This window comes from Lonchura striata, chromosome 12 (genome assembly GCF_050655825.1).
Source record: "Lonchura striata isolate lonStrDom1 chromosome 12, ASM5065582v1, whole genome shotgun sequence".
Taxonomy (NCBI): Eukaryota; Metazoa; Chordata; class Aves; order Passeriformes; family Estrildidae; genus Lonchura; species Lonchura striata.
The window spans coordinates 12,879,499-12,902,622 of record NC_140714.1 but is presented as its reverse complement, the minus strand read 5'-3'; the positions used below and the strand labels follow the sequence as shown (position 1 = coordinate 12,902,622).

The 23,124-nt window shown below is 36.2% G+C and overlaps 1 protein-coding gene across 18 annotated transcripts in view; it reads right to left on the bottom strand.

Moving 5' to 3' along the window:
• The window catches only part of ERC2 (ELKS/RAB6-interacting/CAST family member 2), a 413,687-nt gene that overhangs the window by 277,056 nt on the left and 113,507 nt on the right, over positions 1-23,124 (bottom strand). For all 18 annotated transcript variants that reach the window (XR_014958159.1, XR_014958156.1, XR_002465646.4 and 15 more), the window contains one exon: positions 13,790-13,957. Coding sequence is in view for 1 of the 18 variants with exons in the window: in XM_021532844.4 (XP_021388519.1) it covers positions 13,790-13,957 (168 nt within the window). In the remaining 17 variants the exon portion in view is untranslated. The remainder of the gene's footprint in view (positions 1-13,789; positions 13,958-23,124) is intronic.

Genomic DNA, 23,124 nt, shown 5'->3' with positions numbered 1-23,124 from the left:
CTTTTAAAGACAACTTTGCATGAAAAACTATTATACTGTGTCATATGCCAGTGAGAGAATACTTTAATATACTGTAATGTAAATTCACACGGAGAAAAAAAAATAAAGCTGCTTTGGCATTCTTATACTTTTAATAAAGATCACTGAAGTTGAATGTGATTTTTAATGTGTATCTTGTCATTCCTACTGTGTCTGTATCAACTGGGAAGACTTGGGGGCCTCGGTCCAGACTGAAAAGTTACAGCACATCTCATATAAAAGTTAACAGATGGTGAGAAGAGAGAGGCAGCTGACAAGTTGTACAGACAAGTGTTGGGCAATAGGGAACACTGAAAAGGAAAGCTACAAAAGAAACAGAGTAAGAATAGGCACCTCAAGAGGCTGCAGAAAGAGAGCAGAAGCCAGTTCGACAGTAGCTTGGGAAGTTTTCCAGAGCAATGAACACAGAGAAATCAAAAGGCTGGACAAGAACAGGGAGTAACAAAAGGTGTATAGTGTGTGCTGTGCTTTAAAATACAGAAATATATAAAGGGAAATATATGTAATAGAAAAGAAATATAAAAAAATTAGAAAACATAAGCTGTGAAATAGATGACCAGTCTGTTCTAAAAGCAGATTTCATTTGGATATCCAAAGTATTACAAGAAAAAACACTAAAAAGCATATTACCTTACTTTTAATTTAAATTATTTCACTTTATAACATGTTATTAAAATAAATACAGTTATTAAAGAGCAATATAGTCATTTTATATCCTTAAGAAAATGTTTAAGATAGGAAAACAGAGACACATCCAGAAAAAAATATTTCCATTACAGAAAAGAGCCATAACCTTGAGTTCTGAGTAACAGGCAGAAACCTTACAAACTGCTTCATTTCAAAGTGAAAAGGTTGAGCAGGTTGTGATGTGGAAAGGCTCGAAGCCTGACTGAATCCCTAGAGAAAAAGCAATGTTTTCATTCAGTGCAAGAATCTCCTTCAAATCCTGCTTGTGGGCAGTGGAACATACTGTAATACCCTAAGATCCTTTCCAGGACTGCCTATGTAACCCAACAATGAAAAACCTATGATAATTGAATTTCCTTTCTCATTTGAAGGCTATCCAATCACTTAATAGACGACCTTGTCAATCTGATTTCATGCTACTCATTTTCTAAGATTTACACTGTCCAAAATAATTTATCCTCATTTGTGATATTTATACCTTCAGAATGTTAAAATAAAAAACTAAGCTCTACTGACTTTAGACAGATACCCAAACCCAACAGGTTTTGACCATTCTTCTTGTCTGACATTTCCATCCTTCTTCTGACCACAAGATGTCTGAAATCACACATGGTTTTTCAGGTGGGATGACACAAAAGTCATTTAGAGAGCAGTTATCTTTTGCTCCACTACCCATTATTTCTGCAGACAGAATATTGGCAATTTTCACTACCACATTCCATTTGAAATATATTTCAAAACTATATTAATCGTTGCCTTCAGCCTCCTGGCATTAAAACTCCAAATTTCTTTTTAGGCTAGTCATCATCTCCTTTTCTTAATTTGCATTCAAAGATGGTTGGGTTATTTTTTTTCCCTGATTGAAACCGTAGAGTATTTTCTAAACGAAAATGATGAATAAAGTTATATATGAGATTAAAGATATATAGAAGATAAAAGTCATTCTCACTCCAAATAAGTCCCTCTCATTTTAACTACAGTTGTTTTTATTCTTTTTGATCACTCTTCAATCAACTTCAATGATTTTTTTTATTATCCAAAGTATTTTTTTCACTTGTATTCTTGCTCCCTTGGATTATTTTTTCATATGCAATCCAGAATTATGATTTATAATAAAATATTTCAAATCTAGAAAGTCACTGCTCCACTTAAATACCATATACTTGATGTTAGTAATTCAATTAAGGAATTGACACCAAATTTAATCTATCATAATTTGCAGTATCCCAGTTTTTCTTGCCTATTTTTCATATTTTAGTTTATGCACATATGCACTGCAATACTTTAAAAATATATGTTTTATTTTTGCTAACACCACTATATATTTCTATTGATGGCTTAAGGTTACTCTTTAAATCACCAGCCTGAGTGAAAGAAAAGAATACCTTTATTTTCTTTCCTGGAAAGTTTAAATAGATATTTAACATGCTTTGTAAGGTTTGAATTTGAAACTCAATACGTTTCCCATTTAAACAACTCTTGTAGTTTTGATTCCAATGCAAAGCTATAAAAGATATAAGAGTCTAGACAAAAGCAAAATAAATGCACATTCAAACATCATCACACTGCTCCACAGGACAGTGTAACTCAGATCATAAACAATTCCAAACATAGCAAATGCCTATTTTAAACGTCAAAAGACCTGGCCATTAATTACATTATAATTTTGTATCTCCTTGTATGAATGGTTTCACAACATCACTTCCATACAGAACTGTGTGATAATATTAAACATATTTGGTACAAAGACTTCAAAAGTACAGAAGATAATTCACTCAAGAGATCATATTAGTTTTACTTGATTGTTTCAGAGAAATCCCACTATACTTTAATTGAGAAACTTTCAGATATGCGTGCTGCTCCAAATTTGAAACAATAAATTAATTGCATAGAACTTGTAAGTAACAGGTATTTCACACCTGAAGGGAAAAACATTGCAAGTATGGTCCTTTAAAACTGCTCAATCCTATTTAGTACTTAATTACTTATCTCTTTCCACCTCTTACAAGTTTTCTTGACATTTCCCATATGCTTTATTTTCCAGTTTTCTTATAAAATATTCTACTTAATAATACAATACATCATCAACAGAGGAAAAGTATTAAACTTTACACTACTTTATTCTCAAATTAAGGCATAAAGGGGCAGAAAAGTTGACAAGGGAGGAGAGATGCCCTAAAAATTGAAATTAATTTTTGATCATAAAATACTTTTTTAAATTTGTAATAGCAAAAAAATTTACATTGAAAGTAAAAATAACAGCCCTGTCCCTCCACTACTATAAGTAACAGCTATAGGAATTTAATACAGCCATGGTTATTTCTACTATAAGAACACCCTGGCCTTCAAAATCACATTTAAAACGTTGTAATGGAGAATCCAGTTTCACACGGTATCATTTTATATGAGTTTCCTGAAGTACCAGTGGTAAAAAGTAGGAAAAACCCCAGAGCAGCAAAGCTGAAATGGTTAGGCAGCAATTAATCAGAAATAATAATATTCTTCCAATTGGAAAGTTTCCCTTTAGCTCCTTGGTTATAGAAACCATCTATATTCATATATAAGAGAGAGTGGAATACATTTATTTATATGAAAGAAAAGCTTTTGCAGAAGGATAACAGATCCCTGCCCCCTTATTTAGAGATGTCTTTTCTAAATCATTCTAAATTAACATATGGTCAATGTACATAGGTTCAGACCCATTAAGAGTTGAAGTGTTCAAAAGGTTCATCAGAGAACTCAGATTCTTGTTACTATGAGATGTAATTTAATATTCTCACTATAGCTGCACCAAAGACAATGCACATATTGAGTTTCACCATTAGTTACTGCAGGCCAGGCACAGTCTTTAGACATATAAACTATCAAAGCACCACTAAACTTAAACTGAAATGTTAAACACATCAACTTGGATGTCTTTAATCAACATCTGCTGAACAGTTTAGTTTCTCTATAGCAGCAAAGGTAAGACAGCAATGCTTTTATGGAAATGTCTGAATAGGCAGTAATCTGTAATCTGATACAGTTTTGTGTTTAAGATAGTTTGGTTTTGGTATGAAAAATGTCCTTTAAAAAGTAAAATGATTGAATTTCCTTTATCTTGTATCTACTCAAAACCAGCAGGATGGTATGTTAAACTTAGCCTCACTCTAATACCATCAACTACACAAAAATAAAGGAAAAGTTTTATAAATTACACTTATGAGAGAAATACTTTTCTCTCTGAATCAGTTTTCATTAGGACTTTGATGCCTACAATTTGTTAATCAATTTAGCCATCCTCATTCACTTTAATTCCTTCAGGTTTTATTTATTGTAAAAGCTTTGATGAAATGATCTATGAAGGACACTCACTGTCCCTGTTGCAATTACAGGAAAATCCTGAAGATGCTGCTGCAATGTCAGTGACACTGACCTACTATATCAAAATAGGTCATTTTTTTTCTCTGATTTATGTTTCTTTGCTGGACAATGAGAAGTTTCAGCAGCTGTCAGATGCAGCTCTCTCCCACTGAGCTTCATGTTCACTCCATGAGCCATGTGCCCCTCTGCATGGAGGGGTTTTGCAGACACTGCATAAAACACTCAAAGGAGGGGTGAGTTAGGAGCTTGAAGTTCAGAACAAGGACTTGGAATCCTTTAGAGATGATGTCTATGTCAATGTATTACAGACTGTATCAATATATTACACAGATTGACTGACTGTACTTCTACAAGCATTAGAATCATTACCAATTAATTTTTGTCAGCCTTTCTCTTGAAGAACATGCACTTAATTTTAACTGTACAATTCTCCAAAAAACTTGAGCATCACTTAGCAATAAAGCTACAATGGTCTGACAACAACTCCATTTTCAGTGTCTCCCATTCAGATGGTAGACACTACTTGACAGTTTGGAATTGAATGATGACAAGGATATATAAGGACTAATGGAAGGTGTTGAAATCCAAAAATTTCAAGACAGAGGATGAATTATATTACGCTTCATAAATTGACAGTACATAGAAATCAGTAGAAGTGTGCAAACAATGAGAACTGATGAAGACAAAATGTCATTCAAGAAATTATTGTAATTCTAATATATGACAAGCTCCCAAGGACAGTTTACAGGGGTGACCTCTTTTGCAACTAAATTAACAAACTCCTGTTTTCTATTACTATATTCTAATTCTATATGTTGAAGTTCTTCCCATTTGATCAGCTGTTTACTATCCTTCCAACATTCAAATAAACATTCAAGGTTCCCATGACAGCCACAACAAAATCTCAGATTTAACCATGAATGAAGAATTTGGGATAGGACACAGCAAGTACTTCACTCAAATTTAAATTGTGCTTTAACACCCACCCAATCCTGTCAACAAGCTTTAAGATGAAAACTTGACATATTCCTGTGGGCCTTTAGCAGCTTCTCTCTCAAGATCAGCAGAAGGATCTACAGAGAGCAGCGTGCAGAGGTTCCCATGGTGTACAGCCACTTTGACATGGAGCTAGGCACAGAGAAATAAAAGACTGTGCCTTTCTGGGGACATTAATGCAGATTGCTGCTGTCAACTTAAGGTATCTCTTAGGCAATAAATATAGTGGGCCTGATTTTTCTCCCAGATAAGTAAGGGGGGTTGCTGGCATAATCACCTTTAGCAAATTTACTGCAGATTTATTCTTAAGTGAATGGTAAATAAGCCAAATATTTCTGTCATATATGAGAGATTACACAATGTTATGCCATTTTTATTTTTTACTTCCCAAGAATTGCTTTACTCCCTCCTCTTTGTTTCACTTTGATCTTAGCACTCTGCCTGGCTGGCCATTAAAAATTAAAGTCAGGTGTGTTAGAAGGAAGTGAATTCGATTCAGATTCCATTCTAAAGTTGGACTTATTCTACTTATATTCAAACATACCACTGCTGATTCTCCCACCAAGAAATACATACTGCTTGGCAACAAGAAAATTATCGAAGCAATCTGACCAAATTGGCACCTCTAGCTTCAGCCACATCTGGTAACAATAATATGAAGGGAGAAGTATGAAGATAACAATTCTCATTTATTGTTACCATTAAACTTACCTGCATGCATACTCCTGAGTCTTTGAACTCTGTGATTTCATAAAGGCAGTAACAGCTCCACTCAAAGGTGAAGGGTGATGCTTTTCCAAATGTGATTAAATACCCAGTTTACTGAGGTATGAGTCTCTAGTCCCAGAACGCTCAGGCAGGGGAACAGCAATGGAATACCACCAGGAAAGCACAACTGCCAACATCAAGGAGCTCTAGCAATGTGTTAATTAGGGTGGCTGATTCTATGCCAACAGAAGAGTAGAGTTTTAATATACTAGAAAATTGTTAAAACCCAACTGCTAATGTATAACCCTACTTTTTATATTTAGTAGGAAATGTTTCTTTTTTCATTTCCAGATATAACAAACTTGGATATACATTAGGTAAAGCTGCAGCTCAAGTGTAACTGCCTCCTCAGCAAGTAGGTGAACAAGGGCAGTGGATTTATATATTTCAGGATTAGGTAAGGATGGTTTGTCCTGGTTAATGTTATTCAGTCAATATATTGCTGAATATTTTGCACATGAAACTATAAAAAATAAATCTCAGATGATATCATACATAAAATGTATCATTTCTAAATCACTTCAGATTTAAACCTGTCTTCTCGTAATACTGTATATAATTAACAAGCCGATTCATTTATTTTCCTAAGGAACATTTCATGAAATTATGATTTGAGATGTGCCTATCCCTGTGAATCCCCCTCATCAATGTCTGTGTCAGTCACTGAAGGTGAGAAGCCACCCAACCTCCTTTCTCCCTGCCATAAATCACTCACCTGGAGCATGGACCTTGAGAGTTTCCAAGAAAAACATCAGCATGCAATAAGACATCCAAGCCTTTTGGGCTTGTGCAATACTTTGTTCCACTCACTGCTTCTTGGGGGATCTGATTTTGTGTCATTTCAATGAGTTGTCAAAGATTCAGTGCTGAACTGCTGGCAGGTACAAAACCAGCTGAGTCTGTCATGTTGAGACAGTGGGGAAATAGCCAGGCTGCCACTCAAAGATGCAGTTCCAAGAGCAGGGAATTACATGAATACACCCTCAGTCAGCAGCTAAAACTTCTAAGTGAGTCATGACAGCAGGACACCTCCATGTAAAATTATTCTATTACACTTATAAAACTTTCCCTTATAATTTTTAATTCAAATTAGTAGACTTCTATTACATTTTCTGGAGAGAAATTTCATTTCTTCCAAGAAAAATATTTTTCCTCTAAATAATTCTGATTTTCCCTGATTCTTTTTCAGATATATATATAGGTAGCCATCAATTTCCCGAAATAATTATTTTAAGGACTACTGGACCTCCAAAATATGAAAACTTCCCCTTGCCTTTTGCCCAGTCACACTACACATAACTGAACTCTTTCACACTTCAAAAGAAATTTCCCCAAACTCTATTAAAAAGAATATATTACTCTTTACACAGCTTAAAATTCCCAGCATGTGAGTTGGCTATTTTCTCAGTATGAATAAAACTTAATATCTTATTTAAAGATAACTTTGTTAATTAGTATTGACATTTCAGAACTGAAGGGCAGCTTCCTTCCCCCCAGCAGCACTGGTGTCACACCAGCAGTGGGAAACCCTTATGTAAGTGCCTCATTAGGCTCAGTCCCACTTTGCAGATGACACACTGTGCCTGGGAGCACTTGTGTATGCTATGAACAGCCTGAGGGTTCAACAACCCCATTCTCTTCATCTCTGAGGAATCCTCTCAAAACCAGCTAGCATAACTTGCTCTACAATAACTTATTATTGTAGTGTAGACAATTGCAGTCAGTATTTCTTCTTAATTGAGAATCCACTATTTACAATACACCTGATATTCAGAAATTACCATGTTTACAGACTGCCATTGCATAGAAGTTTTTAAATTTTGTAATCTCATGAAACTCTATTTGAGAATTTGGTGATTTTGTCCTGAAGAGGTAAGTGCTTATTTTCAAAAAGGCCAGTAAGCAGAAGTGTGTAATTCATCTCTTCTCCTTTTAAAGTGTAGGCTTGAAAAAGAACAGCGGGAGTGAGCAGGTCACGGAGATCAAAGCAGGGGAGAACAACAGAATTCTGGACTTCTAGCCTCAGTGGGTCCCAAATTCATTGAAAAGAACAATCCATTCAAGCAAAGGCTGGAAAAGTTTACAACTATCTTGAACTTCTATGTGCAAGGACCTAGACTCATAACTATGGTTTCAGACTGGGTGAACATTCAGGTTGACTTCACTAACTGAATGCATATTGGATCACATATTTCTAGTGGTCTTTTATAAACTGTAAAAACTTAGTAGCATAGTGTGTTATAAAGAATGGGAAATTAGGCTAAAGAAAAATGAAAATGATCCCTGCTTCTGATCTTAATGACCTTGTTCTCAGTGTCTCTGTGTACAGGTTGAGAGCATCCCAACAGTTGCTCTGGTTAGGCTTAAAGGGGATTTGTGGTTACCCAACAGTCCCAAAGTTGAATTTGATTGTGCAGAATCCTTGAGGACACATTTTAAGGATAATGTATTTGGATCAGTAACACCACCACCCTGGATGAACAACTGACTATATTTAGTTCAATTTCACTTTCAGACTGTTCTGAAAAATAAACCATGATTTGGCAAAGCTACAAGCCTTAGTATCCAACAAAGCACAATTTTCTCATACTCAGTACACTGAACACTGTATGCTAAAATGGACATATACTATTAAAGATTCCATTTTTAAATAATACAAAAATTAATAGTCACCATAGCAGCTTTATAACATCAAAACTTTTATGCTACACCAGAAAGAATTGCTAATTTTACTTTTTTTAACACTTAATTCTATGGTCAGAACATTGCTCTGTTTTGCAGAGCAACTCATTCAGAATTTATCATCTGACTCCAGAAATACAATAGATCTCTGATTTGTTATTGCAAAATGCCAGCTCACATAACAGCCTATTTACAGAGTACTGATAGAATTTGACACAGTTAATAAAAAATGTCCTTTGTCATGCCCTGACCCCTTCCTGGGAATATGGAAACATGCTCCCAGCTGATTAAACTGTGGAAAAAAAAAAATCCAAAGGCATCTTCTATCCACAATGTGCTACTGTTCTACTTGTAAACTGCATCAAGCAATAATACTGGTGCAAATTTCTCAGCCCAAAAGTAGGACTCCTTGTTTTATCCTAATCACTCCTAACCTGACCAAATCTACATTTCCTCTTTTGTAGAAGACAGTCAACAGCAATGCATCCAATTAATTGTGCAACACAATTTAGCACAAACTGGACAATATCACCTAAATGCGTAGTCCAGCCTCTCCAGGTACAGATCTCAATTATTACATTGGAACTAAGACTTTATGACATTTCCTACAAATGCTAATTAACTGGTAGGTTAAGGCCCTTAGTTATATAGCACTTCATCAATCACAAAGATTAAACTATTAAAGATGGAAACTGTAACATTTTACATTAAAAGTTATGTAGCAAGTCAAGGTAGAATATTATATTAGCCCCCTTTAGCTGGTGGTCTTTTATGATAGTCCCCACAAAAGAATTTCCACAAGCTCTTGTCCTAATATGATCCAGATCTACATGCTGTACACTGCTCTTGTCTCAACAGCTACTTGTTTTCATCACTGAGACTCCTACTTCAGAGTATATAATTGGAGTTTTTAAGTATCTGTAGATTCCTAGAGGACAAAATACTCCACTTCTACCACTGTACAAAAGGTGAAATTTGGGGGCAAAGAGGGACATCATCCAGCTCAGCACTTTTGCCCTCCACCCTACAACTCGGCCACATTCATAGAACTGGAACATTCTGGTAAGAAATACTTAAAGATTTCTGAGGTCTGCCCCTCTGCATGCTAAACTGACAGATATGAGGTGTAAGACTAGCTTTGCCAGGTTAAACAAGGCTATTAAAACAGCATACCCAACTTTACTGGCATTAAAATGGAACAGTGGTGCCAAAGGTTCTAAAAGAAAGAAATATTAAGTAATATTGCACCTCTGACATTGACATAAGTTTATTATTACTCCATGCCAATCTACCTTGATCCAAATCCTCTAAACACACGCTGCTCCACTGCTGGGCCTCCCTTAAGCCTGCAAATCATACTGAATAGTGCAGCAGTTTTTCAATTTGGTCAAAAATTACACCCAAATCTCTGCACAGAAGGACAGTGCACCATCAGATCCTTGTCTAGCCCATACATTTTTCTGCATCTTGTTACCCTGTGTTCATTGCTATGGCTTCCCATGGGCCTCACCACAGCTATTTTGGGCTTGATTCTTCCACATCTTTGGTAGGGAATGCTCAACAGAACCTATTCTTCCCTCCCAGTGTGACAGCTATCCAGAAAAGAGAAGGTACTGCTCCACTTTCCAAAAGGAGTTTTTCAGGGTTTGGTTTTATCTCCTTCGTAATAATTTTTCCATACAGCAGGTAAATGCATATAAGAGAAGGAATACAGACTAGAAATTGCATATTTCCAAGTTACATATTCCTTCCTACTCACTTTCAGGTTATTACTGACAGAAATATTTTTAGGCACTATACACAAATTCTTCCCTCTTCAGTTACTTGAATACAACCATTAAAACAAATGTTATTTTAGGCTGAGTGAGCTACTTCAGGCTGAGTGGAGAGAGATGTAGCCATCTATCTTGCATCAACAACTGAAGGCAGGAGCACAACTGGTTATTCACAAGTCTCATATCAAAAGTAAACAAAACTACAAGGCTATAAAATTTGGTCCTGAGCAGAAAGAAGAAAATGAGGCAAGAATTAAAATATTACAGTCAGAAGAATCTGATGTCCAGAGAGAACCTGCAAAAAAGAACTAGAAGCACTTCCTTCATTTCCAGAAAGGTTTTCAGGAGAGTGAGCAGAACCAGAGCAGTCTTGGATGAGGGAGGGTATGTAAACATAGGGCTGTGAGGCCCAGTCATTGTTCCACCTCCTGAGTGTCACTGAAATCCTGCTTTCCACTCCCTGAATTCTCCACATGCATGTGCACAACGAGAACAAATTTCTAAATACTCAACACAGACATGTCTGGCTTCCATCCCAAAGTGAAATCAATACTGGAAGATGTGACCAAAAACTGGAGGAAAGCAAAAGTCATTTGCAATCCAGAAAGAAGTAAAAGATAAAATTATAATTTGATTAAAATAAAAGATAAAATTACTGTAATTAGGATAGATTAAATACTTTTCTATAAAAATTTATTCTTAGTTATGCTTGCAATTGGAAAGGCATATTTTCAAAACTGGAAAGAAAACAGGTATATTGAACAATCTTTTTATTAAAGCACAGCATCCACTATTACGCTCTCTGAAAACCCCTGAAAAGGGCCTGTTCAAAAATACTGCAATAACAAATATTATAGTGCAAGGAATTAGTACTATACATAGTCCAACATATTTCTGAAATAACACATAACCAATCTGCCTGTGCTCCTAAAGGAGATGTCCTCCCTTTGCCAGAACACGTGGACTGTCCAAGGTATGAATGCCATGGGACACAACTTCATCTGGTGAGGGTAATGTTATCTAGAACTGAAAGGCTCTGTGCCAGGAAAGCTTCTTGAAAAAACCAAATAGACCCAGAACACCTTCCCTTCTGCATGCAAGTACTGTGGCCCAGAGAAGAGATTCCATCTGCTGCCAAGGACACTGGAATGCTCAAGGGCCCTAAGCATGAGAAGTCATTATCTAACAAGCACTGCCAAAATGCAGCTGAACACTTGTGTTAACCAGACAAGTAGATTGGTTTGTTTTGGTTTTTTTTTCCAGTTGAGCGTAAAATCCTGGGTTTGCATTGGTGACATACAGCATTTTCTACTTCAGAATTGTACACCAGGCACATGAAAAGTAAATCCTGAAAGCATCATTTATAGGATCATGCTCTGTATTTACTTAAATGAGGGGTGAGCAGAACAGGACAATATTTCAATCAAATTTCTCTTTAGTCAAATGATCTGTGAATGAATACTGGAAGAGAAACACAGGTAAAATAAAGATCCATATCTGAAAATGTGACCTAAGGGTAATTTTAAAATGTATTTTCCAAATACAACATTCTTCTTCTATAAACAAAATAATGGTATTATGACAATCTGGCATTAGTATTTTTGAGCATGCTAACATTAAAAGAATATGGTTGTAAAGAATGCTTCAGAGAAATAAATCTATGCATAACTTTTGTGCTGTAAACATAAAACTTATTGGGTTTTTTTTAAATAATCATCAAAATTAATTTTTCTCTAAGTAAACCCAGTATTTTTAGCCCACAGCAGAAAAATTAAATTTCACAGGTCCCCTAATGAAAGGAAATAAAAACCTACAATATAGAAAATGCTATTGGAAGTGCTACTTTCAGTTTTAAAAATATCAGTTCAGTACTAGCTCAAATTTTCCACCCAGCTGTTAGCAGGATTTATCTCTTTGTATACTAGAGCTCATGAGGCTATGATATATTTTATTCCATGATCTAGTGAAGAGAGTGTAGTTTGAGAATGATTATTTCCATTCAGAAGCAAGTGCAAAAGAGGCAAGATCATCTGCACACCCTAATAAAATGGCCATGATTTCTTAGAAACAGGGAAAGTGTTATGCTGCATATTTCTGAGGACAAAGCCAGGACAGATAGAGCTGATAGCTCTGTGATAGTTACTCATCACAAAATTTTCATCACATTCCTCTTTACTGAACCATTTCCTCAAGATCTATGTACAAAAGAAATTGTAATTGTTGGTTTGTTCAGGGGTTTGTTTTTTAGTTATTTTTAGAATGCAAACAATAAGAGAAGATGCATTCTATTCTTCAGAATGCTCAAGATATGTCCAAAACTATCATTCAGGCTAAAAGCCTTGAAGTTTGCTTTTTTTCACATGATCAGCGCTGATAACAAGGCAAATATTCAGAAATAGTACTAAAGTGGATGAGTACTTATATCCCAGCTTTGATTGGCCTTACATCCCAGAACTGAAAAAGCAGCCCTCTCAGTTTCTGGAAAATAAGAACTTGCCTTTTTTAATTCGGTACTTAAGCAACTGCAGACAGAAGCACAACTAGACCATGTACACCCTGTATGAATCCTGGAGGAAAACCACAGTAACATGAACTACGTACATAATAATGTAAGGAGTAGACATTCTTTGAGTGGCTGTAAAAGGAGGGGAGAACAATATATAAATACTGTAAAATATAGGTGATGCCAGAATTTTTTCCTTCATTTCTCTGTATGCTCACAAATGCATATATGGTAAACAGTGACACACAGGACACAAACAGTAGTGTACAGGACACATCTGGTAGCATAAATATTTTGGTGAGTGTGAGAAAAAGGATTTGGAAATTAGAATTCTACTACTGTATGCAGAACCCTTGCAGAGCTGCCTCTACAGGAAATTCCCTCCCCATTTCCCCAGGTGAAAACTGTAATGATTGAATCCAACTTCCAAAGAGAGCAAATGCAGCTAGTTACACTTGTGGAAAATTAGAAATAAGATAATTTGGCTGTTTGGAAGGAGCCTCCCTTCTTAATGTCTTTATACCATAAGAAAAGCAGATAACTGACTTAATTTAGGTTCCTTCTTCACTCCCCTTCTCTCCACCCAGAAAAGAAAGTCATACAGGCTAAAAATGCAGTACCCCAATCCATTAGCAGGCCCACACATTTTATTTACATTATTTGGGAAGAGTAGTAATCAGTGTTCATAAGGATACTGGAATCCCTTATGTTGAGGGATAAGAAGTTTTATCAGGATTTTTAGTACTTTAACTCCAATAATAATGTGACAATTGCAGCATCTAATATTTTTCTGATATGATATTATAAAAAATGTACCCACAGATAAAAGCAAGGCATTTTATATTAGAAAATTTTACTATTACAGACTCTCTGCATATTTTTTAATATATTAATGGTAATACACTAAGAAACAGGAGTATCTCCTTTAAATGTGCCTCAAAAGTTGTACAATATATCATTTCATCGGTGAACGTACCTTTTTCTGAAGGACATTAATTTTTCTTTCTTTTACTTCCAACATGTCTTTCATATCTCGAATTTCTCCAGCAAGGGTTCCTTTCTCTTCTGTGAGGTCTTGAAGTTGTTTTGTTTTTTTATTCAGAAAAGTTTCTTTTTCTTCTAACCGTAACCGCAAGGCATCAACCTATAGTGTGTAAATCAAGCATATTTAGGGATCAGTAGAGATCATTAGCATATTTTTTTCTATTACTCTTTCATTCACACTTGAGAAATGTTTTATTTCTCATCAATGTAATTTTCCAAACTGAGCTCTAAGACATTGTTTTACCTATTAAACTTTTCTCCAGTGTTTATTTCAAAAGTCTCTTACCGAATGGGTCTGACTACTTCCCTGCAGTAATCACAAATACCTGTCAAACAAAATAAGGGACATTCAAGGATTTTCCTAAGCAAAACACTCTGCATATATCACTGGTGGGGTTTTTTTTAAAAAAAAAACACTAAAATGAAGAAAAAAAAAAAACGTGTCAGGAAGATGGGGAGGCATCACCAACACCAAAGAAGACTTCAAGCATCCAGTTCTTTACTGTTCTACAGCACAACCTTTTATGCTCTTCATACCACATGCAAGTGTCCCTGTGTGCCCTCTGTTCCCTTTGGTGGTTGCTCAGAGCACCTGGGCACTCCCTGGCTCATTGCTGCCAGTGCTGCTCACCTGCTGCTCACAGCTGTGACACTGGGGATGAGCCCAGCCCACTCCAAATAACCACAAACTCTGCACCTACAATACAAGAGAATTCCAACAGCCCAGAATGTGTGAGCACCCTTGATTTTCTCATTTCTTGCTGTTAAATATGCAAATTTGTTATTCTCTTAATATCATTCAAACAGTATTAAAACAGCAGAGATCTCAACTCTTTTAAGAAAGAGAATGTGTTTGGCTTCAACCATCATTAGTACAAGAATCACACTGGATATGCATTGGTGCCTTCATGAACACTTCCACTGTTTACATATTCTGGTTCAGAAAAGCAGCTACAAATGAATTGCTGAGAAGCTCTCAGCATAAAATACTGGGGGGTGGGGAATATTTGGGAGAAGAATACATTTCATCATACAAGAAGTTTTTGAAAACCAAGATTTTTTTTTTTCACTGTGAGTTTCATATTATTGAAAGCTTATTGTAAATAAAATCTTGAAAGAAAACATATACCCATAAAATTTGGTCAGTGCTAACAATAATCATGGGAAGTAGAGCACAAAGATAAAGGGAGTGTAATCATTTATTGTTACAGAGACAGGTTTCCTTGAACAGAGGCTTTTTCTGCACCTCTGAACCATGAGGTGTTCATATTAAGTGGACTCACAGGCTTTCTTTGGCTGCAAGGTTCACCACTGAGAAGTCAAGGTTTAGATTGAAAATGTATGATGTGGCAATTTAGAATAATTCTCCATCTACAAGAGAACTGCAGGCAGTCAGGCAAGGGAGAAATATTAGATTCTCTAATCCAAATTTCAAACATACAAACTTTAGAAAATAAAGAACAAGAGTTAAAAGTTTGTATTTCCTAGAAATGTACAAGGTTAATTCATAAAAAAAAGCTAGATGGAAGAAACTGCAAGGGCATAAATAGAAGCTTAGCAATTTTTAGTTCTGCAAATGGAAGTCAGAAAGGATCTCCTCCATTAAGCAATTTGTTCTCTAGTTAATCAGAATACTACCAAAGTGCAAAACAATCATTAAATCTATATGTATATTCTGAGTTTTGTAACACTAAATTTATTCAAAGCAAAAGTAGTTTCAATGCCCCTTTAAAACTTGGTTTGGGACCAATTTAGATGATCTATTGGATCTCAAAATGCATGTTCTTCCTGCTTTTAAAATGGCTCATTGCCTTTCTATACACTGGAAAAAAGATTTATATTCCACTAGATTTATTTTATTTTTAAGACTTTTTTTACAATATTACACTAATAGGATCTCTCAATTTGTAAGCAGCGTGCAGTAAGGGATTCAGAGATGACTTTTTCAATTAGAAAACAAGAAATAATAGTAGCAGCAAGTTTTTACAAACCTAAAAGTCCTCATCTGAATCTCATTGCCACATCTTCTTTATACTTAATCACTTCTTTGCTTCACGTCTGAAAGCAATCCCTGAAGTCAAACCCCAGAAATCTCTGCTGGGCCTTTCAGCTGCAGCTGAGGAGCTCATCAGGACCTTGGAGCAGCTCTCCAAAAGCTGCTCTCCCCATCAGCCACTGCCAGGCTCCATTCCCAGGCAGGAGCCTAAAGCTTCCAGTCAAGGGAGCTGGGGGAGACTGGACCCTCAGACAAACAAAGCACTGACACCATTCCCCCAGGGCTGGGGTAACACAGCAGCTTCCACAGGTCTGATGCAGCTTGTCCTGCTTGGCTGAACCCAGCAGTGTCCCAGTCAATAATCTTTCCTGCTCTGCCCATCCATTCCCTGCCCCAAGGGCTGAGGTGACAGTTCTCACTCTTCTTCACAAATTTCTTCCCACACACTCTGTAAGCATGGCTCTCTAGACTCAACTGAGGAATGGGGGGATTTTAGGCAATAAAACTTAGGAGCACAAGGAGGGTGGAGAGGATGAAATGGTTCTGAATAATAAATATAATAATAAGTGATTCTGAATGCCCAGTGACATCCTGCTAGGGAAACAGAACCAGAGCTCCAGCCCACTCCAGCTTCTCAAAATTAAATCCTGCTTTAGCTTCAAATAAAGACTTTAAAGCATAACCAAAATACAGCTTCAATTGCAGTGAGAAACAGCCAAAGAGTCTCAATCCTTTTAACCCTAATTCACACAAGGACAGTGCAATGAAGGAAAGAGCACAGCATATCCACCAGAGTCTTAGGTGGCAGAAAAAAATCTGCCAAATACATATCTAGTTTCTTACATCTCCTCATCTTGAGACTGATACAGCAGAGCACTTTAATTCAAGAATCCACCTGCACAATGAAGTATCTTGATGGAATAAGTATATCATCCCAAACTAACAATTACAGCAAGGAGCTATTCTGAAAGGGGAGGCAGAACTCTGACCAGTGCCAGCCTGGGAGACGGAATAGACAACTCATACTGGGTGTGCAGATTGATTTTCTATTCACAGGAGTGCCATGTGGAGGTTTAGGAGAATATCAGTTATGTCATTCATTTTCTCCTTCCCTAAAGTTGTCTTTCTGCCTGTAGTAACCACGAACCAAGACTTTTACATTTCTCATAATAGGAAACAAAACTGCCTCAGGCTGAACTGCAGGCGACCTTTCACTATCTGTTCAGCACTAAGCGTGCATGACATCATCTTATAAGTCAAATAAGAACCTCCAGATGGCAGAAAACCAAAATGCTGTTAAATCAGGTCCTCATCTTGTGCATGACCAGAAGCAAAATATACTACTTCATTTTTGGCCAGATTAAATTTGCCAATATAAGAAATTGTCTCTTCTCTGAAAATGGCACTGTGAAATCACATCTCCCAAAAATAACACAACAATGAAGTACAATGAAATAACAGAACAATGAAGTACAAAGATGGAGCATGCCAGGACACTATGAGCAATGTCTGCCATTTTGTTACTACCTCTTTTCCATCTAAGGCATTTTAAATATGATTTGAAAGGAAATTAAATCTGGGTCATTTTACAGCAACAGATATATAGATATAAATATTTGAAAGGAAAAGGATTTCTCATACACAAAAACCCTCTCTTTGGCTTTTCACTCAACACTATCTAATTTTAAGAGTCCTTAACTTATTTTTTCCAAGCTCTTGCCGTATATTTACTAGTAAAACTTGGCAGCCTGAAGGATACCATAATTTTCAAGAAAAATAAAGCAAAACCAGATCTGATAACTAACACATTAAGTATATCAAAGCTCTCTCCAAGTAAATGGCTTTTTAATTTTGTCTAACTTCTTTTTCCTCAGCAGCTACTTATTTCTACTATACAATAAACTATGTCACTTGCTCTGGAAATATACAACACACTCTAAAAACTTTAGAATTGGGTTATATTTTTGGAAACAAAGAGTTCACTTAAGTGGCAAAAATTGCCAAATTCAATGTCAAACTTTATTAATCTTTATGTCATCACCTGCCACTCATGACCAGCTTCAGTAGTGATGTCTATTCCTTGAAGTTCCTTGCTGTTAACTGTTTAACTTAGATGCCATATTACATATATCATTTATGAAAGTGGTTTAGTGCTAAGGAGCTCCATGGGGAAGTAAAACGTGAAGCAGCACTACTGTGTTTCACTGTTAAGATTTACTTTATCATCAGAAATAGATACATTTAAAGCAAATGTTTGACTGAATTTTTTTAAACTAAACCTGAAGGTTCTGCTGAAGTCCTAAGTGTGCTGTAGTACCACAGCTGGGGTACTGTGAAAAAACTGTAATCCCCTCCTGAGCCAGCCCTGTTCCAGCACACACTGCAGCCAATATTCACCACTGTGCCCAAGAGCCCTGCTCCTCCCCTTCTGTACCATCATTCTCCCCCTTCATCATCACTACAGGCTCCACAGCCCTATTATTTGCTCTTTTAGTATTTTATGCAACCATCTTTTAAGGAAAATCTTCAGTTAATAAAAAATGCAAGTTTCTATTAAAGATCTTAGTGCCTGTGTTTATGCACCCACATATATCTTGGGAAGTTCTAAGCTGTTACTATGAAAACCAATTTAAACCAAGAATAAAAGACCTGTCACTCTGATTTTCCATACAGAACTACTGAATTATTAGTACAGACAGCATATTCTCACATGGGCCCTTTTGCAAATATGAGAACTTAACTACAAGTATAGAAAGAATATCATGTGTCCCAATTGTACTCTCCAGAGCCATTTTAAAAAAGCCCCAAAAAAAATATATTCTAAAATAAGAATATATAATGAAAACTACCTCTTCATCATATTTGTCCCTCATTTTTTAGTCTGATATGATAAAGATTATATTTTTCAAAGCAATAGCTGTACCTGGCAAGCCATACATTCATTTCTATCAAAAACATCTGATGTATGTAAAATTCAAGGCAGAAAAGGCAGAACGTTTTGAAGCTGTAGACACCTGAATTTTGTACAGTCAATATCCTTTACACTCTGTTCCAAACTGAAACTCTAATAAGCTTGCTAGCTTTTTCACTTCACAGAAGAAAATTCCACTTTCAGTCATTATCTCAAACAACATTCTCACCTCTCCACTGCTCTAAGTTGCTCTAGTTCACATTTTAATTCAGCTGAGAGTTTATAGGCTTTATATTCTTAAAGCATAATCTAGTTTACTGTTTTATTTCTACTACTTCAGTATTTAAGAACTGACACAAGGGGAGGACTTTGTAGACTAGGGAAACAGTGAGCAAGAGGAGATGTTTTGCCAACACAGGCCAGTGTTGGCTGCTCCCATCAGGAGAACAAACTCCTGCCATTTCCCTGACAGAATCTCTGTCACGAGCTCCTCAGTCCTTCAGTACAAGGGCAGGAGAAGCACCCAGAGCTGGAACACCTCAAGATCACTTTACTCAATCCTTGAAGATGACACCAACAATTTTCATAAACTTCCCAGCCTCCACCCTCAACAGCTTTGGCAGCTCTACTAATCAATCTTTATTTTTCTTACATTCTTCTTATCCTCTAGTTCAGATTATTCTGCTCTTTAAAAGAGAAAATTGGTAAACTGATGGGTCAAACTACACCAGAAAAGGTTTCAGTGAACCTTGTAAACAACATATTAATGGTTCCTTCAGGCAGTAGGAAGCTTGTCCTTGTGGAACATAACATGCCACAAGGAATTCTGATCAGTGTACCTTATCAATGCAGCCAACTGCCTACCAGCTGGTTTACTCTAATTTATATCTTGTTTATTCTTACCACTAAAATTAAGTACTTTAAAGCAACTAGTCCAAAGTTCAGAATTTAGTATTCAGTTTAGTCCAACAAATTTTGGAAAACACATGGGAACTGTAACTCATGTGCTAATACTTACAGTTTTTGTTAACAAAACTTCCAGCACTAACCTTACCTCACTGAATTTACCTCACTGATTTTTATGCTCACTATAAAACTATAGCTATTATAATACTTTTGAATTACTGCAAAAGGAAGTCAGGCATTCCAGATTCAATGTTATTTAGCAACATAATGATAGTTATAAATTCAAAATACTTAAAATCAATTTACAAAACTATCAATCTTGGAAGCTTTTAACTTCTGAAATTTCTGTCTTCAACAATATTCAAATGCTATTGTACTGTAATAGGTTAATAGAAAGTTAATTAGAAAGCCATGGTATTCTTTTTTAAAGTCAAGCCAATGTGTTTAACTGCTTCATGAAAAAAACTAGTAGAATTCCATGAAAGAATCATTCGTAAAGATTGATTAATTTTCAATATGGCAAAAATAGAGTTTTTACATGAACTTTTTCTGTTTAGCTTTTTTTACCAATAGGGTTTAGTAATTAAAAATAGTTGACACAGCAATAAATGTGTGATTTTCAAAAATCACATTTATGTTTGTAACCTACTCAGAATAAAGGAGGTCCCTGTAGGTAAAACCTCTCTCCAGCAAGCCAAGAGCTGTGCTATGGCTTCTAGGGATGAGCTGTGTCCTCAACATCTCTCTCAATCTCACATCTTTTGAGTGACCCATCTCACAGAGGAGAATCTCATGATTCACCCTGTTCTGAAACTGGAGCACCTGGTTGTGTCACCTACTTCACTATCAGACATTCCTACAGCTGCAGGTCCAGCTGGAATCAGCTCAACTACAGACTTATCTTCCAGAAGCTACAGCCAGCTCCCAGAATGACATAAAACAGCTTGGGCATTACTTTTCATTTATTCACAAGAACATGGCAAACAGAGAAGAAGGTTAAAATAATACACTAAACATATATTGCTTATTTTAAATACAGCACCGCATTTTCTCCATGAAATATGGCAATTTGACTCTTGTATCTCTCCTGCTCACATTCTTCTAGAAACCAGGTCACAGCCTTTTCTTTGAAAACTGCTGCATTTCTTACAAGAGGGAATAAGCTTCAAATACTTGTAATCCCTCCAATTAAAAATTCACCTCCAAAAGTTTCCAAATACATCAGCTGAGAGTGAAGTCCTCCCTCTCTCAACAGGCTCCATAATCTCCTGGACAACAGGAAACATCAGCTGGTTTGATAAGGACCTTGAGTACCATGAAGCATTACAGGTCTGCTTCCCCCCATGACGTCCTCCAGCCAAACCTTCAGTCCCCTGGGTCCTTCCAGAACTCAGAACTTTCCATTGCATGGCTTTTGAGGCAAGGCAACCTCTTGCTTATTTCCCCTGATATGTGAGCAAGATAAAATTCAGGGATATTCTGAGCCCTTTAGGAAATTGCTCTTTGAAATAATGTATCACATCTATTAATTTATAGATTAAAATGACAAGGCTTGATATTTTTTTAATATGAAGCACCTCAACCAAAAAGCAGACTGTGCTCCTACTGAAACAAAAGTGCAACTGTTCTGGCTATCCTAGACACTGCAAAAATATTTCCTTCTTTATGCTGGAAACAGAATTCCAAACTAGTTTCCAGAGATTGTGCTGGCTTGTGATAAGAATTCCAGACAAGGGAAAGGCTACTTAGATCATGAGAGGCTCCTGTCAAAAGACTGAAAGGACTGTTTCAGATTCCAAACTGGTAGCTCCTTACTTATCTCACCTTTGCAGTACCATTTTTTAGGTATTTTAGGTAGAACTGGAAAAGGCATTTTACTCTAAAGAACTTCCATAATCACAGGAATGATTATGGAGGAGAACTTTACCTCATATTTTAAATGTTTGAACAGTTTAAGGCAAGTAATGAGACCCAAATAATACTGTAAAACAGTGCATGAGATTGGAACTACGGAAATAAAAATATCAATTTAATTATTTTAATAAATACAGTGATATCAGTAGAGGTTAAATGGTAAATTAAAAATAAAAAATTATGCAGGAATGAAATCAGACAAGTTTCAGTTGCAGGCTGCCTAACTTTCTAATAGAGATTACCTTGCCAAATATTTTTACTGAATCCAGTCTGCCAGATGATCTAGCAGCAAGTCAGAGCCATGACAAGATCTAATCTTGTATTTATTTATTATTCATCTGGAAGCTATAGGTTTACTAGTTTACCACAATTATATTCCATCTGGGACAAAGTTCCTCAGGACAGAATAGCATCTGTATGAGCAAGATAAAGCAAAACTGGTAAGTGCTGCTTTCCTCACAGCCTTGACACTAAACAAGCCATGTAAAGTCAGATATGAAAACAATCCCTATCACAGAAATGCTCTTACAGTGTCAAATACGTAAGGGGTGCTTTCAGGAAAGAATCAGCAGTGAAATAACTCAAAAACTACTTTCAAAGAGCCATGCAACCTCCAAGAACAACAGCCAACACCTGGGGACTAAATGAATAGAGAGTCCTCAGCTGAGCTGAACACAGCTCAACACTGGCTCTTCACAACAAAGTCTTCAACACACAGGTCTCTCAACTAATTTCCAAGACCCTTGTAAGTCTTCCAAAGGCTTTTTAAAATCTACTTGATTCAATGTACTAAGGGAAAAAATGCTGGAGAAATAAAACTATTACTTCGTATCATAATGAAGAAACAGAAACAATCAGTGGGGAAGTGAGGGAACTATTTAGCTACAAGAGAACATTTTATTAATACATTTGAAAAGTGTTTTTATACAAGAAGTCAGAGGAGCACCGTGCCACAAAGGCACAATAAAAGTAAATAGTTTGATGGAGTGTAGACTCAGGAGAGCAGGAAACTTAAGGAATTTCTGGAAAGACATTTAGGAGCAGTATCTTTTCCAAAAATTCCCAAGGAAACATCCACAGTCCCATAATGACAGTTGTCCCACTGAAACTTGCGATGTATTCAAGATTTCTGATAAAGAACTGCTATTATAATTTAGAATAGCAGGTTGGAAGGAATCCTGCAATATGATGTGCAGCATCTAGAGAGCAGACCAACTTCTGTTAGCATTATTATAAAGACTATGCAAAAAATCTCATCAATGCCCCTAGGAAGTGCAGTACTACTCCTGCTCAGGCAGACTGTGAGAAGTTTCCCATATTCACAAGCTTGAAGCAGAAGTTCAGCTGAGAAAAAAAAGAAAATGGACATTTCAAATAATTTCTTTTAGGATGAAACCATTGCCTCATTTTGTTTCCTCGAAAAATGACATGTGAGAAAATAATTAAAAAATTCTCATGTAAAGACAAACAGATTCCATTTTTAAGTGGACAGGAGAAAGAAACCTCTACATATTTTTGTGCACAAAACAAACTCAAATTG